Genomic DNA, 15,127 nt, shown 5'->3' with positions numbered 1-15,127 from the left:
ACCCGCGTCCCTACAGTACATATACAAGACAGTAAAACATCCAAAAATTAAAAACCTCCTGATACAGCTGTCTTCTAAATGTCAGATAGTTGCCTGTTTCCTAGCCCTCTGAAGGGAGGGCATTCCATGGGGCAGGAAGCCCTCTGCCTGGTTCCCTGGAACTTCACTTCTAACTGCAAGGGAACCAGCAGAAGACTCTCGGAGGCGGACCTCCCTGTCCGGACTGAACGATTGGGGTAAAGATGCTCCTTCAGGTTCACAGGGCCGAGGCTGAGGAGGGCTTTAGGTTGCAGATCTTGCTCCTCCATAATGATTGATGTATAGGTAGCAGAGTAGGAGAAAACACTCAGAGGCAGAAAAAAAAAACCAGCTGAGAAATTTATTACTGAAGACAGATAAGCATGACAGGACCCAAAAAATAGCAAAAATGTAACTCACAGTAAAACCCTGACTTAGCAAACCAAAACAGCACTCAAGTAAGAAACAGACAAGCAGAGTAGAGTAATATCAGAATATGAAGTGGGAGCAGGCGCATTTCAATACTGTAATTTATATATAGTTCAAGGTCAGAGTAACCCTGGGATTAGATAACAAGCCTCCAGGTGGACGTGCCCCACCTGCCCTTCACGTTCCTCTTCCGCACGGGCAGAATCTGCCTTCAGGACTGTGGGATTCACGGTTGTTCTCCTCCTCTCCATCCACCAGGGCTTGACTTCAGGTGCAGCAGAATTCCCCAGCCCCCCAAGGATTTGAGACCCATCAGCTTTCCTCACCTGGTTTAGCCGGCTGGTAGAAGCCGTTGCTTGAACCCCTGTTGCATGCTGACAGCTTCTGGAAGCCACAGGTGAGAGCTGAGTGCAGGGTGGGCACCAAGGGTGGAAAAATGACCCCAGAAGTTGCAGGACATGTTCCCCACCAAAGGAACTACGGCTCCCCAACACCCCATGACATCTAGATTCAGGTAGGTAGCCGTGTTGGTCTGACGCAGTTGAAATAAAAAATTAAAAAATAGTCCAGTAGCACCTTAGAGACCAACTATGTTTGTTCTAGGTATAAGCTTTGGTGTGCATGCGCACGTCTTCAGATACACTGACACAGATGTCACCAGACCCTTGTATATCGTGGGAGGGTGGGGTGGGGTTTTTCTCAGAAGGGTACTCCTACTACCATCTCCCACTATATGAAGAACTGTGAATGCACACAAAAGCTTATATCTAGAACCTAAGGTGCAACTGGACTATTTTTTTACTTTTTTACTTCAACTGTGCCAGACCAATATGGCCACCTACCATTAAGTACAGTTATCTCCTTGCCTTGAATATCCTGCCTTTCAGTGCCAGATTAGGATAGTCCTCTGTCAGAAGACAAGCACAGGATAAGGCAGCACATCATCATTATAAAGAACCTTTGGGGTGGGTGTTTCCGTCTGGGATTGACATGTGCCATCTGCTTTCCTTCTGCTTCTTCTGCTCTCTCCATGCAATGTGAGGCATGTAGACAGAGGTCCATCTCCAAGAACAGGAGCTTCCCTGAGCACCCATTCAGCTGACCCCAAGCACCAAGCCTTGTCACTAGTTCTCTGACTGACCCAGACCACAGTCCCTGGAAGAGATGTAGGCCTGGGTCTCCCAAAATAATCCATATGGACCTCCTGAGGTCAGTGGGACTGTTCAGGTGATTCATGAAGATCTAGAGGTGTAAACGGGGGCAACCACTTGATTTGAAAGGCAGTCCCACAAGACAACAGTATTCCAAGATCATGCTGTGTTATTAAAGATGATTGAGGATTATGAAAGGTTCCTGATGCATTACTACCATTTGACATCATACCATTTTCATTTCCTAAAAATTGGGAACATGGGTAGGACATGGGAGAATGTAGGAGATGTTGAAATAAGAGAAGGTGCTAATGGCGGTTGATGTGTTCTCTTTCCCTTTGTTCTCTTCCTTGAAACCCAAACAGGATTTGCTTTCTGCCCACTCTGAAAAAGGTGATGGAGAAGACAGAATTGTGGGGGACAGGGCACCTTTCGTTTCATTAGGAATAGCCATTAAAATTGTGAAATGTGGAATATGCATCACTGAATGAGCACACATAGTTCACATCAACGAACACAAAAAGGAAAGAAGCCATTTAAAGGTATGTAGTGTGGAAAGAGCTTCTCTTTCAACTCAAAACTTAGAACACACCAGCGGACTCACACAGAGAGAAAACGTTTTAAGTGCAGGGAGTGTGGGAAGAATTTCAGTCAGAGTGGAAACCTTAAATTGCACAAAGGGACTCACACAGGGGGAAAACCATATGAATGTATGGTGTGTGGAAAGAACATTAATAATAGTGGAAGCCTTAGAAGATATCAACGGACTCACACAGGGGAGAAACCATTTAAATGCATGGAGTGTGGAAAGAGCTTCAGTCAGAGTGCACACCTTAGATCACATCAACGGACTCACACAGGCGAGAAACCATATAAATGTATCGAGTGTGGAAAGAGCTTTAGAGATATTGGAAGCCTTAGAAAACATCAACGGACTCATACAGGGGAGAAACCATTTAAATGCATGGAGTGTGGAAAGGAATTCAGTCAGAGTGGAGACCTTAGAAGACATCAACGGACTCACACAGGGGAGAAACCATTTAAATGTATCGAGTGTGGAAAGAGCTTCAGTCAGAGTGAAAACCTTAGAAATCATCAACGGACTCACACAGAGGAGAAACCATTTGAATGCATGGAGTGTGAAAAGAGCTTCCGTGAGAGTGGAAGCCTTAGAAAACATCAACGGACTCACACAGGGGAGAAACCATTTAAATGCATGGAGTGTGGAAAGAGCTTCAATCAGAGTGGAGACCTTAGAAGACATCAACGGACTCACACAGGGGAGAAACCATTTGAATGCATGGAGTGTGGAAAGAGCTTTAGTGAAAATGGAAAGCTTAGAAATCATCAACGGACTCACACAGGGAAGAAACCATTTAAATGTATCGAGTGTGGAAAGAGCTTTAGTGAAAATGGAAGCCTTAGAAGACATCAACGGACTCACACAGGGGAGAAACCATATAAATGTATAGAGTGCGGAAAGAGCTTCAGTGATAGTGGATGTCTTAGAACACATCAACGGACTCACACAGGGTGGAAACCATTTGAATGTATGGAGTGTGGAAAGAGCTTCAGTCAGAGTGGATACCTTAGAAATCATCAACGGACTCACACAGGGGAGAAACCATATAAATGTATGGAGTGTGGAAAGAGCTTTAGTGAAAATGGAAACCTTAGAAATCATCAACGGACTCACACAGGGGAGAAACCATTTAAATGCATGGAGTGTGGAAAGAGCTTCTGTCAGAGTGGAGAACTTAGAAAACATCAACGGACTCACACAGGGGAGAAACCATATAAATGCCTGGAGTGCGGAAAGAGCTTTTCTGATAATGAACACCTTAGAAGACATCAACGGACTCACACAGGGGAGAAACCATATAAATGTATAGAGTGCGGAAAGAGCTTCAGTCAGAATGGAGACCTTAAATTACACCAGCGGATTCACACAGGGGAGAAACCATATAAATGTCTGGAGTGCGGAAAGAGCTTTTCTGATAATGAACACCTTAGAAGACATCAACGGACTCACACAGGGGAGAAACCATATAAATGTATAGAGTGCGGAAAGAGCTTCAGTCAGAATGGAGACCTTAAATTACACCAGCGGATTCACACAGGGGAGAAACCAGATACCGTATTTTTCGCCCCATAGGACGCACCTAGTTTTTTTTTGGGGGGGGGGAAATAAAGAAAAAATATTTTTTCCCGGCTGGCTTCCCCCGACCCCAGCCCCCAGAACAGGCTGCTGCCCGCAAGCCTTGCGAACCCGGTGCGCAAGGCTTGTGGACATCTGCCTGAAGCACGGGGCGGGCTCTGCAGCGTGCCCCGTTATTCGGGCTGCAGGCTGCCGCCTGCAAGCCTTGCGCCCCTTGTGGGACCTCCTGCTGGGCGCGCGAGGCTTGCGGATAGCTTCCTGAAGCCTGGAGAGCGAGAGGGGTCGGTGCGCACAGACGCCTCTCGCTCTCCAGGCTTCAGCGAAAGCCTGCATTCGCCCCATAGGACGCACACACATTTCCCCTTCATTTTTGGAGGGGGGAAAGTGTGTCCTATAGGGCGAAAAATACGGTAAATGTATTGAGTGTGGAAAGAGCTTTAGTAATAGTGGAAGCCTTAGAAATCATCAACGACTCACACAGGGGAGAAACCATTTAAATGTATCGAGTGTGGAAAGAGCTTTAGTGAAAATGGAAGCCTTAGAACACATCAACGGACTCACACACGGGAGAAACCATTTAAGGGTATGGACTGTAGAAGGAGCTTCAGTCAGAGTGGAACCCTTGATTTATGTCAACAGACTCACACAAAAGACAAACCATATAACCGTATTTTTCACTCTATAAGACTTAACAGACCACAAGACGCACCTAGTTTTGGGAGGACGAAAACAAGAAAAAAAATATTCTGCATCCCAGAAGCAAGAGGGATTGCTGCGCAGCAAAAGTAGCAATCCCTCTTGCTGTTCTGGCTTCTGGGATAGCTGCACAGCCTGCATTCGCTCCATAAGACGCACACACATTTCCCCTTACTTTTTAGGAGGGAAAAAGTGAGTCTTATAGAGCAAAAAATACGGTAAAATCAGGAAAGTACTCTTAGTGGAAGTTCAAATTCAACAGACTTATGGACAGGAAGAACTTTAAGAGTTGAAACCCTTCAGACCATCAACAAACTCAGAAGAGAAGCAGTTTAAATGAAAAGACTGCAAAAAGTGCTTTCTTTATAATGGAGTATTTAAGGAACAGGGACACGGGTGGCACTGTGGGTGAAACCACAGAGCCTAGGACTTGCCGATCAGAAGATTGGTGGTTCGAATCCCCACAACGTGGTGAGCTCCCATTGCTCGGTCACTGTTCCTGCCGACCTAGCAGTTTGAAATCATGTCAAATTGCAAGTAGATAAATAGGTACCGCTCTGATGGGAAGGTAAACGGCGCTTCTATGCGCTGCTCTGGTTCGCCAGAAGCGGCTTAGTCCTGCTGGCCACATGACCCAGAAGCTGTAGCCCGGCTCCCTCGGCCAATAAAGTGAGATAGGCACCGCAACCCCAGAGTCGTCGTTGACTGGACCTAATGGTCAGGGGTCCCTTTACCTTTACCTTTATTTAAGGAACATCTAGGGACTCTCACATGGGAGAACCCATTTAGATGTATGGCGTGTGGGACGTCTTCCTCTCAGAGTCCACTCTGAGCAATGAACTCAGCAGGAAATCATTCCTACAAGCATGAGCTTTATGTGAAGTTCTGGTGTTTGTATGTAAAACTATAATAATGAAATCAGGCAACATCTCACAATGGTGAGTATAATTTTAGATGAAAGTACCTTTGGTTTTTGCACCATACTCTCTCATTCTGCCACCGCATGATCTCCCAGCACTGCTTCTTCACCAGAACTTTTTCGCTGCCTCCTGCCCTGCGCGTTCTGAAGACAACTTGAAATACTGAAATTGAATGGGGGATTTCCCCCCCAGCCTAATTTCAAGAGGGGGAAGGAGGGGCTGCAGGTATCAGAGAAGTCTCCTGGGGGCCCCATCTTCGCTCATGAAACCCATGGGGCAACCCCAGAGCTCCTGCTCATTCTGGGGTTTGAGGAAGATAGTATTTTTCCATAGTCCCAGAATTTTTGATTCAATCATGCTTCTCAGGAGTTTTCCCACCAGAGGACCACAGTGCTGTAGTGTGTTCCCACCATTTCAGAACACCATTTCAGATAAAACCACAGCGGACTTTGCCACCAAACTCTGCCAATTTGTCCTTACCCACAACAACTTCAAATTCGGTGATGACCTGTTCCTTCAGATCAGCGGCACAGCAATGGGCACCCGCATGGCCCCACAGTATTCCAACATCTTCATGGCAGATTTAGAACAATGTTTCCTAAACTCCTACCCACTCAAACCTCTCTTGTACCTGCGATACATTGATGATATTTTTATCATCTGGACACATGGTCAACAGACCCTGGACACCTTCCACCAGAAATTCAATGATTTCACCCCACAATCAAACTAACAATGAATCAATCTATGCAAGAAATACATTTTTTGGACACTACTATAAAAATACAGGATGGGCGCATAGACACCACCTTATACCGTAAACCAACTGACCAACAAACATATCTACATGCCTCTAGCTACCATCCCAAACATACCAAACAGTCCATTGTATATAGCCAGGCACTACGTTACAGCCGTATCTGTTCCAATTCTACAGACAGAGACTCTCACCTAAGAGATCTACAGCAAACCTTTTTAGAACTAAAATACCCAGCAGATGAAGTTAGACAACAGATCAACAGAGCCAGACTGATACCCAGAGAGAACTTGCTGCAAGACAGACCCAAAAAAGAAAATAACAGAACACCTCTAGTCATCACATACAGCTCCCAAGTTAAAACAGTACAACGCATCATCAGAGATCTACAACCTCTCCTGGACAATGACAGTTCTCTTTCTCAAGCTCTGGGAGGAAGACCTTTCATTGCCTACAGACAGCCACCCAATCTTAAACAACTCCTAACCCACAATAATACTACAACCAGACTTAACACGGACACTGGCACCAGAGCCTGCAATAAACCCAGATGCCAACTTTGCTGCCACATACACCCAGACAACACCATTACTGGCCCCAACAACATCACACATACCGTCTCAGGACTATTTAATTGCTCATCGTCTAACATTGTATATGCCATCAAATGCCAACAGTGTCCTTCAGCTCTCTATATTGGACAAACAGGCCAAACCTTACGCCAAAGAATAAACGGACATAAATCTGACATCAAGAATCACAAGACAGAGAAACCAGTAGGAGAACACTTCAATCTCCCAGGACATTCTATACAAGATCTCAAAGTAGCTGTTTTACTACAAAGGAATTTCAGAAATAGACTGGAAAGAGAAGCTGCTGAATTGCAACTCATTACCAAACTTAAAACCATGGAGAGACCTGGTCTGAACAAAGACATTGGATTCTTATCTCACTATACATGACAAAGCCATTTTTCACCTTCTCACCCCTTGCTTTTTCCTGTAAGACCTATTGCAGTCGTTTAGAGTCGTCAACAGGCTCATCACAGCTATCTGCCAATCACCCATTCCCACCACCCTTCTGAGTAATACCCTCCCCACCTTCTCACTATATAGAAGGATCTGGCAACTTCTGTTTCAGTGTATCTGAAGAAGTGTGCATGCACACGAAAGCTCATACCAAGAACTAACTTAGTTGGTCTTTAAGGTGCTACTGGAAGGAATTTTTTTTGTTTTGACTACGGAGAAGACCTTCAGAAAGGGACTGAAGGAGAATCAAGAGCCTCAGGATCTGGACCACTAAGTTTTATACCTACACCTTTGGGTTCTGATGAGCCTGAGAAAGTGATACCACCGCCAAAGGGAGAATAGAACTATCTCAACATGTCTCTGCAACTACTAAGTTGGAACATTCATGGTTTTAATTCCCCTGAGAAAAGGAAGAAGATTTTTCATTTATTAAAAAAGGAACAATTAGACTTAATTTGCCTACAGGAAACACATGTGATTAGGCTCCATAGGAAAGTTTTAATCAATAAGAGACTGGGTCAAGAATTTATTTCATCTGATAGAGTGAAGAAGAGAGGAGTTGCTATCTATGCAAAAGAAAGCCTATCACCAAAATTTCTTTTTAAAGATGAGCAACGAAGAATTTTGGCAATTGAAATTCAAATAAAAGGAGAAATTTTTTTGATTTTGGAAATTTATGCACCAAATGAGGGGAAGTCGGAATTTTACAAGAAGTTGCATGAGACAATGCTGGATTATGTGGACTATAATAACATCATTATGATGGGTGACATGAATGGGGTGGTATCTACGAATATGGACAAAGCGCAAAGTCAAAGCATAACAAAAGAGGGCAGGCTACCAAAAACTTTTTTTGAACTAACTGATAACATGGATCTGATTGACATTTGGAGAACAAAAAACCCCTTAGGAAGAGAAGGGACATTCTTCTCTGAAGCCAAAATGACACGGACAAGAACTGACCAAATATGGATAACTAGAGGATTGGCTCCCAAGACTAGAAAGGTGGAAATCTGCCCAAAAACCTGCTCCGACCATAATGCAGTAAAGATGGAAATGAGATTAAATTTAACTGGCTCCTTCAGATGGAAGATGAATGACACCTTATTAAGAGACCAAGAGATTGTCAAGAAGGCCCAAAAGAACCTGTGGGACTACTTTGAAGTAAACTTGAAAACCACAGTGGAAAAAAGAATAATCTGGGATGCAAGTAAAGCGGTGATGAGGGGGTTTCTGATACAACAGAATGCAATAAAAAAGAGAACCCAAAATGAGAAAAAAGACAGAATTTTGGAGAAAATAAAAGAAGGAGAGAAAAAATTAAGATCGAAACCAAAGTCACAGGAGATTCTGAGAGAAATTAAATTATATCAAGTACAATATATGAAATTGATAAATCAGGAAGTCGAATGGAAAATCAAACAAATGAGACAAAAGACCTTTGAATTGGCTAATAAATGTGGAAAACTGCTAGCATGGCAGTTGAAAAAAAGTCAGAAGTTGAACACGGTTACCAATCTTGAGATTGAGGGGAGAAATATCCAGAATCCTGTGGAGATTAGAAAATGCTTCCAGAGATACTTCAAACAACTTTATTCCCAGGGGCCGCAGAAAGAGACGGATATAGACCAATTTTTAAGAACTAATGGATTACAAAAACTATCTCAAGAAAACAAGACAATATTGAACCATAAGATAACGGAACAGGAGATTGAAGGTGCCATTCAGAACATGCAACTGGGCAAGTCTCCAGGGCCGGATGGGTTAACCTCCAAGTATTATAAGACTTTGAAAGACTATTTAATTCAACCATTAAAGGAGGTGTGCAACGAGATTATGGAGGGGAAGAAGGCACCGGAGTCGTGGAAAGAAGCTTTCATCACACTTATACCAAAATCTGAAGCTGAAAAGACACAACTCAAGAACTACCGTCCCATTTCCCTTTTAAATGTGGATTATAAAATTTTTGCAGATATTTTAGCTAACAGATTAAAAAGAGTGTTAAATGAAGTGATACATAAAGACCAGGCAGGCTTCCTCCCAGGCAGACATTTGTCTGACAATACAAGGAACATTATTGATATTTTGGAGTTATTGCAAACGAACACTAACACAAGAGCAGTTTTGATTTTTATTGATGCGGAGAAGGCCTTTGACAATATCTCTTGGAATTTTATGAAGAAAAATCTTAAGGGAATGGGAGTGGGACGGGGGTTTGAAAATGGTATAGACGCAATCTATTCAGAACAAAAAGCAAAATTGATAGTTAATAACGTGGTGTCAGAAGAGTTTAAAATTGAAAAAGAAACACGACAGGGTTGCCCTATCTCTCCATTGCTATTTATTTCGGTCCTGGAGGTGCTCTTGAACATGATTAGGAGGGACCGGTTGATTAAAGGAATCCAGGTCGGAGCTAAACAATATAAACTCAAGGCCTTTGCAGATGACCTGGTTTTGACATTACAGGAGCCAGAATCTAGTACGAAAAGAGTTTTAGAACTGATTCAAGAATTTGGTCAGGTGGCAGGATTTAAATTAAACAAGCAAAAAACAAAGGTTTTGGAGAAAAAATTGACAACAATGGAAAAAGAAAGGTTTCAGAAGGAGACAGATTTAAATGTGGTGAAGAAAGTGAAATATCTAGGGATTAATATGACGGCCAAAAATTTGAATTTATTTAAAGATAATTATGAAAAATGTTGGTCAGAGGTTAAAAAAGATTTAGAAATTTGGTCAAAATTGAAGCTTTCCTTCTTGGGTCGAATTGCTGCCATAAAGATGAATGTACTGCCAAAAATGCTGTTTTTGTTTCAAACTTTGCAGGATGGACTGTTTCAAGGGGTTGCAGAGAGACATTTCTAAGTTTGTCTGGCAGGGCAAAAAGCCCAGAATAAAGCCCAGAGCTTTAGTGATAGTGGAAACCTTAGAAATCATCAACGGATTCACACAGGGGAGAAACCTTTTAAATGTAGGGAGTGCGGAAAGAGCTTCAGTTTCTTTTTTTATATATAATATTTATTAGGATTTTTTGAAATATTACAGTAAAAATGAAAAAGAAAAAGAAAAATACAAAATCACAGCAATACGGCCTAGCAGTGAAAGCTTCAAATTTGACCAAATTTCTAAATCTTTTTTCACTTCTGTCCAACATTTTTCATAATTATCTTTAAATAAGTTCCCATTTTTGGCTGTCATATTAATCCCCAAGTATTTCACTTTCTTAACCACAGACAGGCTTGTCTCATTCTGAAACCTCTCTCTCTCAATCGGTGTTAAATTTTTCTCTAAAACCTTAGTTTTTAGCTTGTTCAGTTTAAATCCTGCCACTTGACCAAATTCTTGAATTAATTCTAAAACCCTTTTAGTACTACGCCAAATGATGGGAAATCAGAATTTTTTAAGAAGCTGCATGAGACCATGCTGGACTATATGGATTATTCCAACATCATAATGATGGGAGACATGAACGGAGTGGTGTCTACAAATATGGATAAGTCTCAAAATCAAAATCTAACAACAGATGGCAGACTGCCCAAAACTTTTTTTGAATTGACTGACAACATGGATTTGATTGATATATGGAGGACAAAGAACCCCCTAGGTAAAGAAGGAACCTTCTCTGAGGCCCACCTGTCATGGACAAGGATCGACCAAATATGGACATCTAGAGGGCTGGCACCGAAGACCAGAAAGGTGGAAATCTGCCCAAAAACCTGCTCCGACCACAACGCCTTGAAAGTAGAACTCAGACTTACTCAAACCGGTTCTTTCAGATGGAGAATGAATGACACCTTACTAAGAGATCAAGAGATTGTGAAAAAGGCCCAAAAAACGTTAAAGGACTATTTTGAAATAAATCTGAACACCACAGTAGAAAAAAGAACGATCTGGGACACCAGTAAAGCAGTCATGAGAGGGTTTCTAATACAACAAAATACAATCAAGAAAAAACTCTGGAATGGTAAGAAGGAGAAAATATTGGAGAAAATACATCAAGGAGAGAAAAAATTGAGAACCAAACCAAAGTCAAAGGAGGTGCTGAGAGAAATCAAATTCCATCAAGCACAATACTCGAAATTGATAAATCAAGAGATTGAATGGAAAATCAAACAAATGAGGCTAAGATCGTTTGAATCAGCAAACAAATGTGGAAAGCTGCTAGCATGGCAGCTGAAAAAGAGACAAAAGTTAAACACGGTTACAAATCTAGAGATTGAAGGAAGAATGGTCCAGAAACCAGAAGAAATTAGGAAGTGCTTCCACAGATACTTTAAAGAACTTTATGCACAGGGGCCTCAGAAAGAGTTTGAGATAGAACAATTTTTAAAGACAAATGGATTACCAAAAATAACTCAAGATAAAAGATCAATCTTGAACTGTAAAATAACTCAACAGGAAATTGAAGGTGCCATTCAGAATATGCAACTAGGCAAATCTCCAGGCCCGGATGGGCTTACCTCCAAATACTATAAGACTTTGAAGGACTATTTGATACAACCTTTGATGGAGGTATGCAACCAGATTATGGAAGGGAAGAGGGCACCGGAAACGTGGAAAGAAGCATTCATCACATTGATACCTAAGTCAGAATCTGAAAAGACCCAGCTTAAGAACTACCGTCCCATCTCACTCCTGAATGTGGATTACAAAATATTTGCAGACATTTTGGCAAGTAGATTTAAAAAGGTACTAAATGAAGTAATTCACAAGGACCAAGCAGGCTTTCTCCCTGGTAGACATTTGTATGAAAACACTAGGAACATCATTGACATTTTGGAGCTTTTGCAAACCAACAGGAACACAAGGGCGGTGTTAATCTTTATTGATGCGGAGAAAGCATTTGACAACATATCTTGGATGTTTATGAAGAAAAATTTGGAAGGGATGGGAGTGGGACGGGGGTTTGAAAATGGAATAGAAGCAATTTACTCAGAACAAAAAGCTAAATTAATAGTGAACAATGTGGTGACGGAGGAATTCAAAATTGAAAAAGGGATACGACAGGGGTGCCCTCTATCCCCTCTTTTATTTATTTCAGTCCTGGAGGTGCTACTGAACATGATTAGAGAGGACCGGTTGGTACAAGGGATAGAGGTCGGAATGAAACAATACAAATTGAAAGCTTTTGCAGATGACCTAGTCTTGACATTACAGGAGCCAGAATCTAGTACAAAAAGAGTTCTTGAACTTATATCTGAGTTTGGTCGGGTAGCGGGATTTAAGTTGAATAAACAAAAAACTAAGGTTTTGACTAAAAACTTGACTTCTACAGAATCAGAGGGGTATCAGAGAGAAACAGAATTAAATGTGGTTAAAAAAGTGAAATACCTAGGGGTTTATTTGTCTTCCAAAAACTTGAACTTATTTAAAGACAACTATGAAAAATGTTGGTTGGAAATTAAAAAGGATTTAGAAATTTGGTCAAGATTGAAACTTTCCTTGTTGGGTAGAATCGCAGCTATAAAAATGAATGTATTGCCGAAAATGTTATTTCTGTTCCAAACCCTACAGATCGTGGACAGAGTGGAATGTTTTGGAAAATGGCAGAAGGATATATCTAGGTTTGTCTGGCAGGGCAAAAAGCCCCGAATAAAGTTTAAGATATTAACTGATTCGAAAGAAAGAGGGGGGTTTGCCCTGCCGGACCTGAAGCTATATTATGAATCTGCAGCCTTCTGCTGGTTGAAAGATTGGTTTCTGTTGGAAAACACTGATGTCCTAGATCTGGAAGGTTTTGATAATGCTTTTGGTTGGCATGCATATCTATGGTTCGACAAGGTTAAAGTTCATAAATTGTTCAAAAACCATATTGTCAGAAAAGCAATTTTTAAGAGAGTCTGTGTACTGGTCCAGTAAACATTTCCGCTGCGCCACCAGCAACAGTTCTCTTTGCAGAGCATTAATTAAGTCCAGTGCAGAGATTCTTGTTGCAGTACAAGCTTCAAAGTCTCAGCAGCAAAGAAATAACGACACAGGGAAGCCTGTCTTTCCAAAGACAGGTTTATTGCAGAAAGATAACAGAAACACCTCCGGAGCTTTCAGACATTTTTGCTTCACACCCCAACAGGCAGAGAAAACAAACACACTTTATATACTGAGCAACTTAACAACTTAACGAGCTTCACTACTTAAAGTCACATGACATTGCTAACTTGCCAGCGTCTTAGGTTTCACACCCTAACAATTTTTGCGGTCTGGATGAAATACAAAGACTTACTAGAGGGCAAGACCCCGAGGTGGCTATCACCGGTGGAGGCCAAGGCTCGAAAAAGACCCAATATGGAGGCCTACTGGCCGAAATATTGGGAAATAATTGAAAAAATTGGAGACAATTGGAAGTTGCAGAGCCAGGACAAACTGAAAAATAAGGTGCGAGATTGGTTACATTATGCTCAAATCCAAGAGGTTTTTAAAATGGATAAAAAAGTTGGTTTCCAGGTGGAAAAATCAAAATTGGAGACAGAATTGTTAGAACCAAAGACCAAGACACTATCGAGAATGTATAACTTGCTGCTTAAGTGGAATACACAGGATGAGACAGTTAAATCTGCCATGATAAAATGGGCACAGGATGTTGGACATAACATAATGTTTGAAGACTGGGAAAGGTTATGGAACACCGGAATGAAATTCACGGCATGTAGTGCCTTGAAGGAAAATATTATGAAAATGATATACCGGTGGTACATGACCCCAGTCAAGCTAGCTAAGATATATCACCTGTCTGACAACAAATGTTGGAAATGTAAGGAGGCAGAAGGGACATTTTTCCATCTCTGGTGGACCTGCCCAAAAGTGAAGGCCTTCTGGGAAATGATTTATAATGAATTGAAAAAGGTATTTAGGTATACCTTTCCCAAGAAACCAGAGGCCTTCCTGCTGGGCATGGTAGACCAGAAAGTGTCAAAGAAAGACAGAACTTTGTTTATGTATGCTAGTACAGCAGCAAGAATACTCATCGCAAAGCACTGGAAGACACAAGATTTACCCACGCTGGAGGAATGGCAGACGCAGTTGATGGACTATATGGAGTTAGCTGAAATGACTGGCAGAATCCGAGATTTGGACGAAGAAACAACTGAGGCGGATTGGAAAAAATTTAAAGACTATTTGCAAAAATACTATAAGCTGTATGAATCTTAAGACCGTGCACGATTAGGAAATGTTATGCTTTAGCAATATGATTAAGTAAATGGTAAAATAAGTGATAAAAGAGAAAAGCAGACAATGTGAATCAAACATATTATGTTTATTTCAAAGGTATCAAAACTGAGTTACAATATTTTGAATCTAGAGACTTAATAACTGAAAGTTACAATAAGGTATGAAACAAGGTAACAAATTGCTGACATTGTTACTATAAAGAATGCAGATCTGGAAGGTGTGGGGAGGTCCAACAGGGATTTATGGAAAGTTGAACCATTATATATTCAATATCTTTTTTGTATTTCTTCTTTGTTAAAAAAAAAAATCTGTTTCTGGCATTGTTTTCTGTACTTTTTGGAATGTATTAACTTATGAAAAGAAACGCAATAAAAAATATTATAAAAAAATAAAATAAAACCCTTTTAGTACTAGATTCTGGCTCCTGTAACGTCAATACTGAGTCATCTGCAAATGCTCTCAGTTTGTACTGTTTGGCTCCGACCTGTATACCTTTAACCAACCGGTCCCTTCTAATCATATTCAGCAGAACCTCCAGGACCGATATGAAAAGCAGTGGGGAGATTGGGCACCCCTGTTGTGTCCCTTTTTCTATCTTAAATTCTTCCGTCACCACATTATTTACAATTAATTTAGCCTTTTGTTCAGAGTATATTGCACCTATACCATTTTCAAAACCTTGGCCTACCCCCATCCCCTGTAGGTTCTTCTTCATGAAACTCCAAGAGATGTTGTCAAAAGCTTTCTCCGCATCCACAAATATCAGAACTGCTTTAGTGTTTATATTCACTTCTAGTTTTTCCAAA

At 41.3% G+C, this 15,127-nt stretch overlaps 1 protein-coding gene across 1 annotated transcript in view; it reads left to right on the top strand.

Moving 5' to 3' along the window:
• The window catches only part of LOC114589936 (uncharacterized), a 70,479-nt gene extending 56,804 nt beyond the window's left edge, over nt 1-13,675 (top strand). The window contains 1 exon segment of the mRNA XM_077935634.1: nt 2,375-13,675. Coding sequence (XP_077791760.1) covers nt 2,375-3,753 — 1,379 coding nt within the window. The 3' untranslated portion in view covers nt 3,754-13,675.
• Nucleotides 13,676-15,127: the final 1,452 nt, after the last annotated feature.

This window comes from Podarcis muralis, chromosome 10 (assembly GCF_964188315.1).
Source record: "Podarcis muralis chromosome 10, rPodMur119.hap1.1, whole genome shotgun sequence".
Lineage (NCBI taxonomy): Eukaryota > Metazoa > Chordata > Lepidosauria > Squamata > Lacertidae > Podarcis > Podarcis muralis.
This window is presented reverse-complemented; position numbering and strand designations above follow the sequence as displayed.